The 15,627-nt window shown below is 49.5% G+C and overlaps 1 protein-coding gene across 1 annotated transcript; it reads right to left on the reverse strand.

The window, feature by feature from the left end:
* Window positions 1–1,404: 1,404 nt before the first annotated feature.
* On the reverse strand, window positions 1,405–14,131 carry CCDC198 (coiled-coil domain containing 198). Its single transcript, XM_071559352.1, has 6 exons — window positions 13,809–14,131; window positions 10,167–10,243; window positions 6,918–7,004; window positions 5,824–5,922; window positions 5,281–5,443; window positions 1,405–2,143 (listed from the first exon to the last, which is right to left on the reverse strand). The coding sequence occupies exons 1-6, from the start codon at window positions 14,023–14,025 to the stop codon at window positions 1,899–1,901; spliced, it is 888 nt and encodes a 295-aa protein (XP_071415453.1). The 5' UTR covers window positions 14,026–14,131; the 3' UTR covers window positions 1,405–1,898.
* Between the last annotated feature and the right edge of the window lie 1,496 nt (window positions 14,132–15,627).

The following is a 15,627-nucleotide window of genomic DNA, read 5'->3' on the forward strand; positions in this document are numbered from 1 at the left end:
TTTTCTTGGTTTTTCAGTGAAATCCCCCCTGCTGTGTGGGCTTTCTCCAAGGAGCAGTTTCCCCATGGAGCTCATGGACATGTTGGCACAGGCCATACACCCAAGGGTGGCAAAAGGAGGTTCAATCATGACAGAGCAGCTCAGTGCTGTGCTGGAGGAGGCTCCAGCTTTCATTTGGGGCTTTGGCTGTGATTTCCAGCTCCTGCTCTGCCTGGGATTTTCCATACAGCTGAAGACTGTTGGAACTGAGTCAGCCACGGGTGTCTCATTCCCTTAAATAAGGGTAAAAATGTGTCTCCTGCTCTTTTGCTGGCTGTGTCAGCCTGGAAGCTGAGGATGCAGAGCAGACACAGCACCACAGCTGTGTGGGAGGTAGTGCAGGTTTGGGATGGCAATGCAGGACAATCTTCATCTGTCCCAGGCTGTCCAAGCCCTACTTGTCCTGAATAATTGAGAACATACACCAGATTTAGTTATTCTGGGTGTCCTGGCTTGAAAAAGGAAATAATATTCCCCCCTGAATGTGGTGGCATTGATGCTTGTTACTCCTCAAGTCCCTGCCCTGCAGCAACGAGTTGATCTGAAGGTGTTTTACCCCCGGATGGTTCCAGACAGACCAAATGGGAAGGGAAGGAAAGAATCAGGAGGCAGAAGGAAGAATTAATGTCCTTTTGTCAGGTCTGCAACTTCAAATTACTGCTGGGAATGAACCGTGTCTGTTCCCCAGGGCTGGTGGTGGAATCTCTCCCTCCCTTGTGGAGCATCAGTTCCCCACATAACCAGTTTGTCATGTTAAAATAACTACATGATATTTCACTGAAATATCATTTTATAAATGTGCTTGAATGCCCTACTGTGTTCTACAAAGCTGGTGGCCTTTCTGGACCTCCAGGGACAACCAGGAGGAGACAGAACTGGGTGAAGTTCCCTCTCAGATTATAAATTATTTTATAAGGAAAAGCAGATAATTTAATTAAAAACTACCATTTATGTGAGAGGAGACTGCAAGAACCTCTTTGATAGATCAGATACCTTTCATATAACTATTTTTTCAGTATATATCAGATGGCAACAGGGCAGTTTGTTCAAACTCCTGGTGGGGGCCCCAGGATGTGTCTACAGGAGGTTCCTCAGTTTCCACCATTCACACAGAGAGAAGAAATGAACCAAAGCCAGACTATAAATTTTCCAGAATATTATAAAACTGAAGAAAGTACATGTATTTCTGTGTCCAGGAAAAAAGAGGAGAGGAAATTAAAAACAAACAAACAAAAAACAAAACAAAAAAGTAAACAAAGCCACCCCCAAAAACCAAACCCCACTCCCCAAAAAAAAACTAAAAAATGAAAACAAAGCAAAAGAACAAACCTACAAACAAACAAAAAAAAAAACAAAAAAAGGAACTTTAGAAATGCCAAAATATTTATTTTAACAACTTCCTAATTAAAACATTTGAGCTTGTTTTCTGATTTTTGTGGTTTAGGAAAGGTTAAAACTGACTTAAACAGAAAGATTGAGTAGCCCAAAGGCAAGTGAAACATTTCATTTCAGTTGGGATTTAATATTTAGGGTTAACCCAGATTTTTTTCCAGCTTCTTCTTGGTTTTTTTCTTACCATCCTCCTCCTCTTCTCTCCATCCCATGTCATTGTTGCCCTGTCCAAGGCATTTCCCCCCAGATACTCTGACTCAGCCACACAACCCAGATGGTCATTATTTGCTCCCCACTGGTGACCTCCTGGTTTCCAACTGGCCTTTCCACTGCTCTGTGCTCCCAGAAATGCCACTTCCAGCCAACACTGTGTCTCCACCCTCAGTCCATCCATCTAGAGGGGTTCCAGCCCCACCAGAGCTGGGGCTTCTTTCTTCACCACATCCCTCTCAGCCCAAGAGGTGCCACTAGAAGTCCCTGTCAAAGAAGTCATCAAAGAGAGAAACTCTCTCTGTCTTGGTTCTCACAAGGGCAGGTTTGTGGTGGATCTTCTCTTCCTTTTCCCACTCCTCAGACCCTGTGCTGGAGGTGTCCCAGAACAGATCCCTCGTCCGTGGCTCCCTGCAGAACCACAGGTCCACCTTCCCTCTCCTGTCTGGAGACAGCTCAGCTCCATCCTGCTGCCTGGAGAGTCCTCCATCCCACAGGTTTCCTTGGGGAGAGAAAACAAGCAGATATCCTGTGTTTGCAGAGCTGCATTCTCAGTTGTCACAACGCCTGATCTCCACAGACACAGTTCTCAACTGAGCCTTTTAGGGCCTTTTCAGGGGCTTCAACCCCTATCATTAAATAAATCCCTTGACTGCATCTAGTTTTAGGAGGTTTTACTCTTTGTTGGTATTTTATTTCTCAGTCCTCTTGTCATGAGTTACAGGAGTTGTGCAGAGAAGGGAAGAGGAGCAGAGAAGGGAAAAGGGGAAAAGGTTCAACCATGTTTACATTAACCATATTTAAACTATCCTTGTGCAAGAATATTCAAGTTTCAGGAGGGACTGTATTCTGAGCTACTTTTTCCCACAGTTACACACAATCTTAAAACCCACACACCCCATGCAAACTCTCCAACATCACACAGCTAGAGCTAATTATTAAGTACAACATATTTCCTAGAAATTGCTAGATCGAAACAGTCTTAATGCAACTTATTTTAATTTTATAAAAGAGCTCTATTCATGTTACTCCATGGAGTTTCTGCAGCTTCATATCTTGCTCCTGCACCAGCTCAAGGTCTCCAGACAAATTCCATTCTTATCTTAAATTTATAAATTTGTAAAATTGTAAATTTGTCTTTGGTTTGCTGGCCTGAAAATGTGTGATGTGAATCCCAACACTCAGTCACCTGGAAATGGCTGTGGGCAGCTGGAGGCAAGTAAAGAACGTCCTGAGAGGTCTCTGCAAGACCAGACCCCACGCTCAGGGCTGGGCAGAGTGAAGTGGAATCCACTCAGGAATATATTTGGGGAGATTATAGAGTCTGGTAAGAGGCAATATGGCTTTAGAATCAGAGAATCATAGAATCAATTGGGCTGGAAATGACCTCTGAGATCATCAAGTCCAACCCTTATCTCCAAGGAGAAGAGAGCTGAGGTGAGGAAACACGAGGGAACAAGAAGCCAAGTCTGTTCCCCTTTCTCCTGGTGCAAGTTCACCTTCAGACAAGTTTTGCACTGATTGAAGCACTTTTGCCCTCGGTGATACATTCCCAGCCAGTGCCAAAGGTTGTCACATGCAAGCAAAGCAGAACAAGCCTCGTGCCTTTGGGATGCCTGAAGTGGGGGATGAGATTCACTCCTCTCTCCCCTTCCTAAGGGACAGTGGGAAGCAGTTTCTATAGAAAAAATCTAAATAGGGAGCAATCTGAGTGCCTGTAGCATTGACCCCGAGGTCATCTGAGCATGGTGGGAGTCCAGAGGCTTCACTGGGCGTGTGGATGCAGCTCATGGTGGACCAAGAGGGGGTAAAGTTTGGAACAGCTCTCTGGCTGCTGTTGCTCAAGCAGCTCATTCTCCACTTCTTTCTCCTGCTGAGCCTGGTTTGAGCTCCCCAGTGTGCCCAAGGGTGCTCTGATAGAGAAGACATCCCAAAATATCATGGAGTCATAGAATAGCCTGAGCTGGAAGGGACCCATGAGCATGGACTCCAACTCCTGCCCTGCACAGACACCCCAACAATCCCATCATATTCCTGAGAGTGTTCTCCAAACACTCCTGGAGCTCTGGCAGCCTTGGGGCCACGACCATATCCCTGGGGAGCCTGATCAGTGCCCACCACCCTCTGTGGAAGAACCTTTCCCTGATATCCAACTTAACCCTCTAAACCTCATGCAGCTCCCTCTGGTCCTGACACTGGTCACAGAGAGCAGAGATGGGGAGGAAGTTTTAGGCTGCCCCTCAGTCCTTCAGGCACACCAAGTAGTAGAGGCAAAGCTGACTGTTCTCCCAGAATGCCATCTCACCAAGTCCCTGAGAATAACCATTGAGCTCAAATCATCCAGGCTTCCCTTTTCCTGCCAGGGGGCATCAAAATTCCTTTCTCCAGAGCAGAAAACCCTGAACTGTACCCAACCTGGTGCAGGAGACCAGCTCTTCTGAAGGCCACCCTGCTTGACCCCAGATGGAGATTTGAGCTCACTGTTTGCACCACGTGCCCTCATATATTTTGCCAGGGCACCACACTGTTGTGTACCCACCACTGCCCTTGGCTGCCAGCCCTGTGGTACCCCAGGAATGGCACTGGGGCAGGGTAGGGCTGGGGCTTGGCTGCAGCTCCCCAGAATCACTCATGTCTCAAGGGAAAGTCAATCAGCGACTTCCTACCCTGCCAGAGGGACCACTGTGACAATGTCACAGACCATGTCCATCTGTGCACACCCCAGGCTGGGGCAGGAGGTGTCCCACGCTGGGGAAGAGGGCAGGGGGTCAAACCTGGTGTAAGGGTTGTTTTCCAGCTGTTTCCTATTTTTTTTTCAGTGGATGTTCATCCATCCAGCATCCTGGGATGCTCAGAGGTGACCTCAGCACTGTCTAGAACCCCCTGAAGGGAAGTTCTGGCCAGGTGGGGGTTGGTCTCTTCTCCCAGGCACTCAGCAATAGGACAAGGGGGCACTATGGGCTCAAGCTCTGCCAGGGGAAATTGAAGTTGGAGAGCAGAAAAAAATTCTTTGCAGAGAGAGTGCTCAGGCATTGGAATGGGCTGCCCAGAGAGGGGGTGGATTCCCCATCCCTGGAGGTTTTTCAGCTGAGATTGGCCGTGGCACTGAGTGCCATGATCTGGTAAAGGGACTGGAGTTGGCCCATGGGTTGGACTTGATGATCTCAGAGGTCTTTTCCAGCCCAATCCATTCTATGATTCCATGATTCCTGGTGGATGCCCTGACTTTTTACAGATGTCAGACCTCAGGACACTCTCTGTTCTCACACTCAGTTTGTTGTGCAGGAGACAGGTGGGACAAGCTAAAACTCTCCTGTCTGTGGGAACCTGCTCCTGCAGGGCCTGGCCTTGAGGATTTGGGTTTTATTCCTCTATGCCTTGTCCATGACTCTTGATCCACATCCACTTGGGTCTGTTTGGATGCTGCCAGAGAAGCAGCCCAGAGCTCTGCAACCTCTCTGAGCCATCCCAGTGTCTCACAAACACATCTCCCAGCCCTCTCCCCCACAGCCCTTTGAACCCACATGTTGTTACTGCAGGAGATGGAGCAGTGGAAGCATCTTCCACAGGGAAACTTCTTTGCTGACATTTAAGAGACTGGTGAGTTTTACATCTCCTTGGAAAAATTATTCTACTCACCATGGTCTTCACAAAAACGCTGATTGTGCTCAGCAGGGACGAGGTCTCGGCTCTCAGCTCTGTTGTGTCTCTGGAGAGTGTCAGGGACGTCCTTTGGGCTGAATTCCTTGATTTTTTGTTTATTGATTTTCGCCTCCCTGTGGAGATTCCTCCTCAGCTCTGCCTGAGTTTGCAAACAAGTTGTCAGCACAAGCAGCAGAGCAATGAACACGTTGTGGCAGCACTGGGGGGTTTGCCCTGGCAATACCTGCCCACTTGACTGTCTCACCTGAGCAAATGGTATTTGCCAAACTGGGCACGTGACACAACATGACCAGGACAGGCATTTTTGGTTTCTCCAGGAGTCAAGGCCAGATGAGGGCGAGGTGTTGGAAAAATCAGAGGTAATGACTCCGATCACAGGGGCCCTGGAGATACTTTCCACCTCTCCTCTGCCCAAGACACTGGGAAAGCTTCACATCATCTTCTCAGCAAGAGGCTTTCTGTCCCCTGGTCCCTGGGAGAGGCAGCCCCATTCCCTTCCCAAATCCACCTTGCCATTACCTCTCGTCTTTGGCGGGTCAGGTCCAGCATCTGGAGCTTGTGCAGGTGCTGCCTCCTGCCTGGGAGGGGATTCAGGCTGTGCCCCCTCTTCTCCTGCACCTGTGAGGTATTGCAAGGTGTAAATCAAAACAGCTGCACCTTCCGAGAGAGGAAGGAAGAGCCACCAGCTCACACATCTCTTGGGCATTTCCAGGTAAAGGATCTCCCTGCGTAGCCAACTTGCAGAAAATTATCCCAGACTTCCACTGCACTTGCAGTTTATCTCAAGGCTCTGGGGCATGAGGGAAAGGACGTCATTAAAAAAATTAAAAAGTGCTTCTGCCCCCTGAGGTGTTACCACATTGAGTTGGTTCTCCAAGATAATCTCAGGATCCAAAGGGAAGAACCACTTGTGCATGTTTGGGGCTGCAGGGGGTGTTTACAGTACACAGCACTTGCAGCCTTAAAATCACTGATTTATGGAAGTGTTAAGGTTGGAAAAGGTGTGTAAGATAATTAAGTCCAACCATTCCCCCACCACTAACACATGTCCCCACGTGCCACATTCACACCCGACTTAAATCCCTTCAGGGATGGTGACTCCAGCACTGCCCTGGGCAGCTGTGCCGGTGCTAAACAATCCTTTCTGTGAGGAAATTGTTCCTGATATCCAATCTAAACCTCCCTTGGCACAGCTTGAGGCCATTTCCTCTCATCCTGTCACTCACCTGGGAGCAGAGCCCGATCCCCACCTGGCTCCACCCTCCTGTCAAGGAGCAGTAGAGAGCAAGAAGGTCTCTCTCTTCTCCCCACCAACTGCAAGTGGTGGCTGTTCAGGTTACTCAGCCATTAAAAAACGTGGTCCTCACACTTACAGCCCCAGAAATATTTAATATCCTGGCTCAGCAGGTCCACCTCATCCAGGGAACTGTCATGCTGGAGATTCAGAAATATTCCCCTTATTTTGGACCTTTCACCCACTCATCAGTTTTTCAACCAGAGACAGGAGCAAACAGTGTAAACACCAAGTTCTGCCCTTTGGAGTGCCTGAGCTGTGAGGGGAAGGATCCTGCAGCCACAAAAGGCCTGTCATGGGCACAAACTCCTGTGCTTACCTTTGGTTTGGGGCTTGCAGCCACTTCTTGCCGACTCCAGGGCTTTGCAGGAGTAACTGCTTGTAGAGGGATGGCAGGTTCAAGCCTCTGCAAGTCCAATATTTATAATATTTAGCATTGTTCATTCCACATAATCATGAAATCTGATATGAATCTACCCTGACACTTTTCCAGGTCCAATTCTGACCCGGCTGCTGGGGATTCAGGAAGGAGTTTGGCATCTCAGGGAGATGAACATCTCCTTTGGTCCTTCAGGAGTGGACAACTGGGAAAACCTCTTGCATTCCAGTCTAAGCAGCAAAACCCCATTTTGACATTAATTGCAACCCTGCAGGTGATTCTCTTTGAGCCTCAACATCCCTGAAGGCTCCACCCAAGACCAGAGTGAAGAAAAGCTGCAGCTCAGATTATTCATGGCACAGCTGGAGCATGGAGAGGTGCCATAATCTAATCTGAAGTCTCCTATCAGGTAATCCAAGGGCAGATCCCACTCACATGAGAGCCAGAGCATCATTCCCTCTGTCCAACCAGTCTTTTTTATGTTGGCCTAAGTAAGACCTTTCTCTGCAGAACTGAGCATGGTACAAAATGCCTTTCCTGGTGGGGGATGAAGGTGGGCAGAGACTTGTTCTACAGGCTGCTCTAAACATGGATTTTTATCTTGAGGAGCTAAGATGCTTCATTAAATCCTGCCAAACCACAAGGTGTTACATGGTCATTTCATGTCTTGGTATTAATAGAATCATTAAGGTTAGAAAAGCCCTCTAAGATCATCAAGTCCAATCATTAACCCAGCACTGCCAGGTCCATCACTAAACCACGTCCACAAGTGCCACAACATTTTTTGAACACTCCCAGGGATGCTGATCCCACTCTTGTTAGTGTCCCCTTCTAGGAGAGAAGCTCAGTTCCATAAAAATTAAGGGCAGCATAATCAAGGACTTTGACCTGACTTACACTTTATTTGGGGCATCATTAACTCCTTGATTACCAACAAGTGTTCAATGAACGGTGACACATCTCTGAGTGTCTGCGCTGAACTGCTGCCAAATCCTCAGCTGTAATTTTGAAGCATCCTCTAAATTCCTGCTAAAAACTCAGGAGGAAATAAAAGCCAGCAATGTCTTCTAAAGGGGGAACTCCCCGTCATCCCAAGTTCCAACATCTCTTGGCATCGAAACCCCCACAAAACTGAGCAGGAAACTTCACAAACGGCACTAGATGGCAGCATGTGACACCACAAACTGCAGCCCGGGCTGGGCATCCCTCCTGGATGCCACCGAGCATCCTCAGCACGGGGTGGATGGAGGCAACCAACCTCCCACATCCCTCTGCTCACGTCCCTGCTGCTGGTGGGGAAGCCAAGCTCCAGGTTTTTGGATAACGTTGTGTCCCCAGCTGGAAAATTGACTCTTTTCTTTAGTCGTTGTGAACCTCACAGGCGTTTTCTCTGGAAATACCTCTGAGTGAAATCCTCTGAAAGTCCTTGAAAAGGCCACACCATCCTGCTCTGCTGCCTGTTAAAGTATTCCCACAGGGAGAAGGGCTTTTGCTGGTGCTGTGCACACTCCCTGGCCATGGCACCAGCACGGGGGGGACTAACAGTGTCTTTGTCCTGCAATGAACATTAACAGTGTTTTAATAACACAGAAGTACAGCCATGATGGTCTCTTCTCCCAGGCACTCAGCAATAGGACAAGGGGGCACAGGCTCAAACTCTGCCAGGGGAAATTGAAGTTGGAGATCAGAAAGAAATTCTTTGCAGAGAGAGTGCTCAGGCATTGGAATGGGCTGCCCAGAGAGGGGGTGGATTCCCCATCCCTGGAGGTTTTTAAGGTGAGATTGGCCATGGCACTGAGTGCCATGATCTGGTAAAGGGACTGGAGTTGGACCAAAGGTTGGACTTGATGATCTCGGAGGTCTTTTCCAACCCAATCAATTCTATGATTCTATGATGGAAACAAGCCCAGTGCCTAAACATTCCATGCTGGGAAGAGACTCCTAAAGGGGGCTGTGATTCCCTCCACATGACAGTTCTCAGGGTATAGCTGGGCTCACTTCAGGTGCTGCTGTCACATCCTCCCACCAATCCAAGGATAAGTTATTGAACAGCTGGTGGCCACCTCTGCCCTCTGAAGCCACCAGTGTCAGCCTTGAGTGTAGGGGGTTCAACTGCCCCTGCCTGGTGGCTCTTCTGTTTTTACTTTATCAAAAAGACTTTATTCACACAAAGGAAGTCTCAGGCAAAGCCCCTTTGCTCCAGCAGGTTTCCTGTTCATAGAACCATGGAATTCTTAAGTACTTGGGGTTGGAAGGGACCCTAAACACCACCTAGTTCCAACATCTCTGGCATGTAGAGGGACACCTTCCACTAGGCCAGGTTGCTCCAAGCAGGTTCAAATTAGATTTTAAGAAGAAATTCTTCCCTGTGAGGGTGGGGAGGCCCTGGCACAGGTTGCCCAGAGAAGCTGTGGCTGCCCCATCCCTGAAAGTGTCCAAGACCAGGTTGGACAGGGCTTGGAGCAACCTGGGCTGGTGGAAGGTGTCCCTGTCCATGACTGAACACAGGACTCAAGCTGCCTCACCAGTGCTGAGTACAAGGGGAGAAATAAAGACAGAAAGATGTTTCTGAGCTTTAGTTATGTAGTGGTACCCCTTGTGTGGAGGAAAATCCTGACTGCAGGTCAGGTAGAGTCATGGGTTGGGGAGGGATGGATTTGGGAAGTGCAGGATGGGGAAATTGAGGGGCGTAGGTACAGAGCATGAATAGTAACTCTTGAAACCTAAAGTAATTGCTCCTTCAGCATCCTGTGTGCTTCACCTCTCTCTCTGCTTCATCTGTCTCAGCCCCTAAGCTGGTGCCAGACCTTTATGGGATATTTGGGCTGAAGAGCCAAAACCAGCCCCACGTAATGCAAGTTGGATCCCTTCTGCAAAGGGCTGTATGTTGGCCCCATTTGCCCCCTGGGAGCACCAGGATTTGGCTGCTGGTACCCAGACACCCCAAATGGAAGTGGGGCATCACAGCAGAGGTGGCCTCATGTCCCACACTGGGACACGAGTCCTTGTTGGGTGTCTCCATAGCACATAAAGCTCATCTAGGGATGATGAGCAGGACTTCCTGCTTGCATTGCCCTGGGTGTTTGTTTCCCCCACTGTGGTGCTGTGACACATGTCCACATCCCCAGAAAGCCCAAATCAATGGGTCAATCAGAGCAGCTCCTGAGGAGCTTCTCAAACTCGCCTTACTTGAGGTCTTTGGGGCGGGTGCTGTTTGATGATGCTCGTTCCCTCCTTCTCAGGCACAGTGTTGAAAGAGAGGAGCCCTTCAAGATTAAAGAAATGAAGTTACTTCTGGGTGATCATCAGCTGCTTAAATATCCTCAGCAACTGCTTTCTGCCCTGGTTTTTGGTTGGCATGTCCCACTAAAGTCTCTCTGTGCAGTGCAGGAGCACATGGAGTGTTCCATCAGCTGCAGAGACAAAGTGGATGTCCCAGTGCCTGTGATTTCTAGCAAATATTTGCCTTTCCAATTTCCCTCCCCAACCTCTCATGCATCCTGCATGTGACCATAACCATCCTTGTGTCTCCTGGGGACTCTCCCAGCCCCTGAGTCTGCTGTGTGTCCAAGGGTTCTCTGCTTCTCCCATGGCCTGTGACCATGAGCTGGCCAAGGAACCCCTGAGCTCTGCTGCTTCCTCACTGCCTGCCCTCCTAAAGTTGGGCACAGGCAGCAATTCGGGGGTTTTTCTTGCTGTTTAACCCCTGAGATTCATTATTGCTATTTTTTGGTGGGACTGAGAAACACCTCTGATGATTTACTGCCCGTGGCAGAGCTGGCAGCAGCAGGCAGTGGATGTAGGAGTTGGAGGGCTGTGGTCAGACAAATGGTCTGATCACAGACCCTGGAAACCAGCCCAGAATAACGTGTTCCACACCAGTGATACCAGTTAGTTATTAAAGCAGAGCTTTCACTGAGGCCTGGCCACGACCCGGGCTTGGGTCTGTTCTGCCCCGGTGCTCCCAGGTGGACACCACGGCCTCTTCTGTTCTTTTCTTGCACAAATAAATACTTGATTGAGCAGCAAGTATTTATTTTCCAAAACAGTTTATCTGTTTTATCTTACCTGTTCTCCAAAAAGAACCTGTTTTGATGTGTTTGAATTCCATTTTGTAGGTGGAGCAGAGTGAGGTGTTGCTGAGCAGCACCTGCTTCCACATGGTGGGAGCCCTGACATGGCCACAGGGGAGGAGAGTTGGGGATTAACTGCAGGAATGACAGTGTAGTTGATGCCAAGGCTAATAGTTATATTTAGCAAGAAAAATAATGCTTTGGAGGTCAGTTTTTGGGGCATTTCCCTGAGTCTCATGGAAAAACACCAGGCTGGGCTCTTGGAGAAGAGAGAGAAGGTGATCAGAGAATCATGGAAATGGTTGGGTTGGAAGATACCTTAAAAAATCGTCTTCTTTCAACGCTCTGATGTGGTCAAGGGCACCTCCCACTATCCCAGGTTGCTCCAAGCCCTGTCCAACCTGGCCTTGGACACTTCCAGGGATGGGACAGCCACAGCTTCTCTGGGCAACCTGTGCCAGGGCCTGCCCACCCTCACAAGGAAGGATTTCTTACTCTGAGGGTGTTGGGATATGGGAGGATTTAGTGACTCCATCAGATAAATGTTTGCTGGGCTCTGCAGAGTCCTGGCAATGATTAACCACAGAGTGAAGCTGCAGCTGCTCCAAACATGCAGGAATGGGAGCCTGAAGTGAAAATTCCCAATGCAGGAGGCTCCCCTGGCCACAGATTCAACTGCTGGGGAACACTCACTGAAATAGCAGCTGGTCAGAGCAGAAGGGGCTTGTAGAGTCTGTGCCTCTGTCTGCAGGGCTAAGGAATGCAGAGGGAATTCCCAGTGGGGGATAAAAATGTAAGGAGTCAGCTCATGGTGCTGAGAAAGTGGGATATTGCACAAGGAAGGGATTGGGACTCGGGAGAAGCTTGTTCTCATTCTTTCTTTGGGAAAGTCATTTCTCCTTTACAAGTTTCATGGTTTGTGTTGGGGGGTTTTAATTATTCCCTCCCCTCCTATCCATGCATGTGTCTTGTAGGAGATTTGTCCTTATCCTCTACAGATACAGAACTTGGGGCCAAGGGCTTGTTGTCCCCAGATCTGCACAGTCCAGGGGCAGGGACCAGCACCAAGCCCTGCTCAAGGCATCCTCCTGACTCCTGTTTTTCACCCTTGCACTTTGGGAGCAGCAGATTCTCCCTTCTTGGGGAATCTGGATTTAACACAAGCCAAGCTGAACCCTCATAAACCAAATAAATCCTCTCCTCTTGGAATTCTCTTTGCTTATTTTGAGCTAAGACATCACTCAAGTCCTCCTGAGCACACACTTCTTATCTCTGAAAATGAAAAGTATTGGAAAATCGCGCCTTTTTTTTTTTTGGCAGGGGTGGGGATGGTGTTTTTGTAAAATACACATTTTTTAACAAGCACTTGTTAAATGCCCAGTGATGGTAATTTTCCAGAACAGGAATATTTTGCTCTTGCTGCCATGAGGTACCTGAAACCCATTGTTGTACAGCCAGGCCTGATCTGTATTCTCCCCAGGACCTCAGTTCTGGGAATGTCACTGCTCTCATACCACAGATTTATTTGCCTTCATAGTTTCCTGATGCCTCTTGATGAATGATCCTGAAGGAAATATCCAGCCTCTGGTGAAGCAGCAGTGCTTAAGGCTGCTCAAAGTACGTCAGAAATTGATTTTTTGGGAATGGAAAAGCGAGGAGGAAGATGCCAGGGCTGCAGATCCTGCTCCCTCTGCATTGCCCTTCCTCAAACTCTGTTAGTTTTCATGGAGGTTTCTCCCACCTGAAGTATCTGTGGGAAGTGTTTGTCACCTCCAGCTCATCCTGCAGAGCTGCATATCCACTTCCAAGTGGGTGCAAACCTCCCCTCTCACCTGCAGGAAGGGTTTTTGGGGTACAGGTGGAGTTAAAAGGCTGTGGGGAAAACAGAACAGCCCCACTGTGTGCCCTCCTGTGCTCCTGGCTTGGGAATCAGCCCCGTGCAGGATGGGACTGTCAGGTCTTTCAATGCCTTTCCCCTGCTGAGCACATCATCCAGAACCTAATTCTAATTAGGCTGATGATAATGATGTGTCCAGCAGCAGCAGGTGAACAGGGCAAGTGTGTGATGGGAGTTATGGGGTGGCTGGACCAGGGCCTGCTTGGACACAGGTGGGTGCCATCCTGTGCCAGGGCAGTGCTGGGGAGTTGGGCTGTTCCTCATGAGGGTGTTTAGTCTGGAGAAGAGGAGGCTCAGAGGTGACCTCAGCACTGTCTAGAACTGCCTGAAGGGAAGTTCTGGCCAGGTGGGGGTTGGTCTCTTCTCCCAGGCACTCAGCACTAGGACAAGGGGGCACGATGGGCTCAAGCTCTGTCAGGGGAAATTGAAGATCAGAAAAAACTTCTTTGCAGAGAGAGTTCTCAGGCATTGGAATGGGCTGCCCAGAGAGGGGGTGGATTCCCCATCCCTGAATGTTTTCAAGGTGAGCTTGGCCGTGGCACTGAGTGCCATGATCTGGTAAAGGGACTGGAGTTGGACCAAGGGTTGGACTTGATGATCTCAGAGGTCTTTTCCAACCCAACTGATTCTATGATTCTATGATTCAGGACACAACCAGTGGGAGTAAGGAGCTTGGGCTCTGGTGAGTGAGACACTCTCCAAAACAGGCCATGAACAGGGCAGAAATGAGTTTTCCCAAAGCTAAAGTGTCCTTGAAATGGCCAGAAGCAGATGCAGGACAGGCTGTACACACACCTACACCCACCCCACGCTGCAGTGGTGAACCCACAGCGTGAGATACTCCAGCAGTGACCTCCTTACCTGCAGAGCCTCTCCCATACCAGGTCTCCCGGAGAGGTGGAAGCTCCAGGTGGAAGATGGGCTTTCCCCACTTCTCCATGTCCAGGGGGTGCAGGCTGGGCTGTCCTGGCACTCTGGGGAGCTGGCACAGGGTGGTGAGGGCAGGCAGGTCCTCCCCGGAGCGCATCGGTGCCACCTTGGTCACCTTGGGATGGGCCTTGGAGGAGCTCAAGCCCATTGTGCAGAGTGGGGGCTTTGAAAGGAGAAGGAAACCCCCCTGGTGCTCCGTCCTCCCTGAACATGGAGGGATCTTTGTGAGTGACTGAGGAACTCTGGTAACTCCCTGCCAGCTCCACACATCCTTCCCAGCTGGGTTAAACATTGACAAGGGCCCAGCCATTCCCCCTCAGGGAGGAGAGGAGGCTGCTGCTGACAGAAAAGGGGAAAACAGGTCAAGGAGCCAGTGACAAACCCTGGGAAAGCTTTGCTTTTACCTTCAGCTGATCTTGAACATTGTTTGACATGGAGGGATTTCTACAAGCAGCTCTTTACCTGGATCTTCAGGTTTTAGAGGAAATTCAATCCTTGGAGCAGCAGAAGGGCTAAAACATCTCCCACCGTGCATGGGAGAAGTAACTTTCCTGCCTGGGAACAGGGACTGGCCCAGAGCATCCTCCCCTCCTGCTCCTGCTGGATGGGGCACTGCTGGAAAAAATGCAGCTTTAGCACAAAAACACCTGGGAATGTTGGCCAAAGTGAGTCATATTCTGTAGTCCATAAAATCATGGAGTCACAGAATACTTTGGGTTGGAAGAAACCTTAAAGACCACCTTATTCCACCCCCTTGCCATGGGCAGGGACACCTTCCACTATCCCAAGTTGCTCCAAGCCCTGTCCAACCTGGCCTGGGACACTTCCAGGGATGGGGCAGCCACAGCTTCTCTGGGCAACCTGTGCCAGGGCCTGCCCACCCTCACAGCCAGGAATTTCTTCCTACTCTGAAGGTGGAGTTGCTGCAGGATTTGGGCCAAAGCCAGCAGGTTTGGGGCATAAGGGAAAGACCTGCCCTTCTCCCTCTGCTCCCAAGGTTATCAGGGGGTTCTGAGGGCAGAATCTCATGGGAGCCAAGGAGGGGAGGTTGGAAAATAGGTAGGGAGGATCATTTATGCAAGAAGATCAGTGTTGCAGGGTGGGTCTTGTGGCAGGAGCAGGGTTGTAGGAGGAGGTCAGAGCACCTGTGAGCTCAGCTGGGAAACACCTGGGAACCAGCAAACACCAAGAGCGTGAGGGGGAGCCCAAATCAGCATCAGAGACGGGTTCACTAACTGGGGGTTTATCCCACTGGGATCCCTGGGATCCTGCAGAGGTTTGCAGTGACTGGAGACTCTTTTGGCTTCTTCAGTGGGACAGGAGTGCCAGGAGGAGGGTTGTGTGGGAAAACCAGTGCCATGGCAGAGCCAAGAATCCGGCACTCATGGCTAATAAATCCATGGATAAACCCATCAACTCCCCCGGATGGAAATGGGAAGGTTCTGAGCTGCAAATGCCACTGGTCAGGGGTGGCACCTACCAGAAGGAATTATTCATCCCTGGAACAACCCAACCAGTTCATGTTTTCAGCCATGAAGTGCCAACACCACCTGGGACTTTGCTTTACAGCAGGTCACACGGGGCACGAGGCAGCTCAGGCTGTACTTTTTTTAGTTTCTTTTCAAATGAAAATACAAAATCAACACCATCCTTCCCTCCTGAGGTTCTCAATGCTTAATGTCTGGTTTTCCTTTTTTACTTTAATTGCCCTTCCCCTGCTGAGAACAGGCCATTCCTGTTGAGCAGCTTG

Source organism: Pithys albifrons, chromosome 6 (genome assembly GCF_047495875.1).
Source record: "Pithys albifrons albifrons isolate INPA30051 chromosome 6, PitAlb_v1, whole genome shotgun sequence".
NCBI classification, from domain to species: Eukaryota; Metazoa; Chordata; class Aves; order Passeriformes; family Thamnophilidae; genus Pithys; species Pithys albifrons.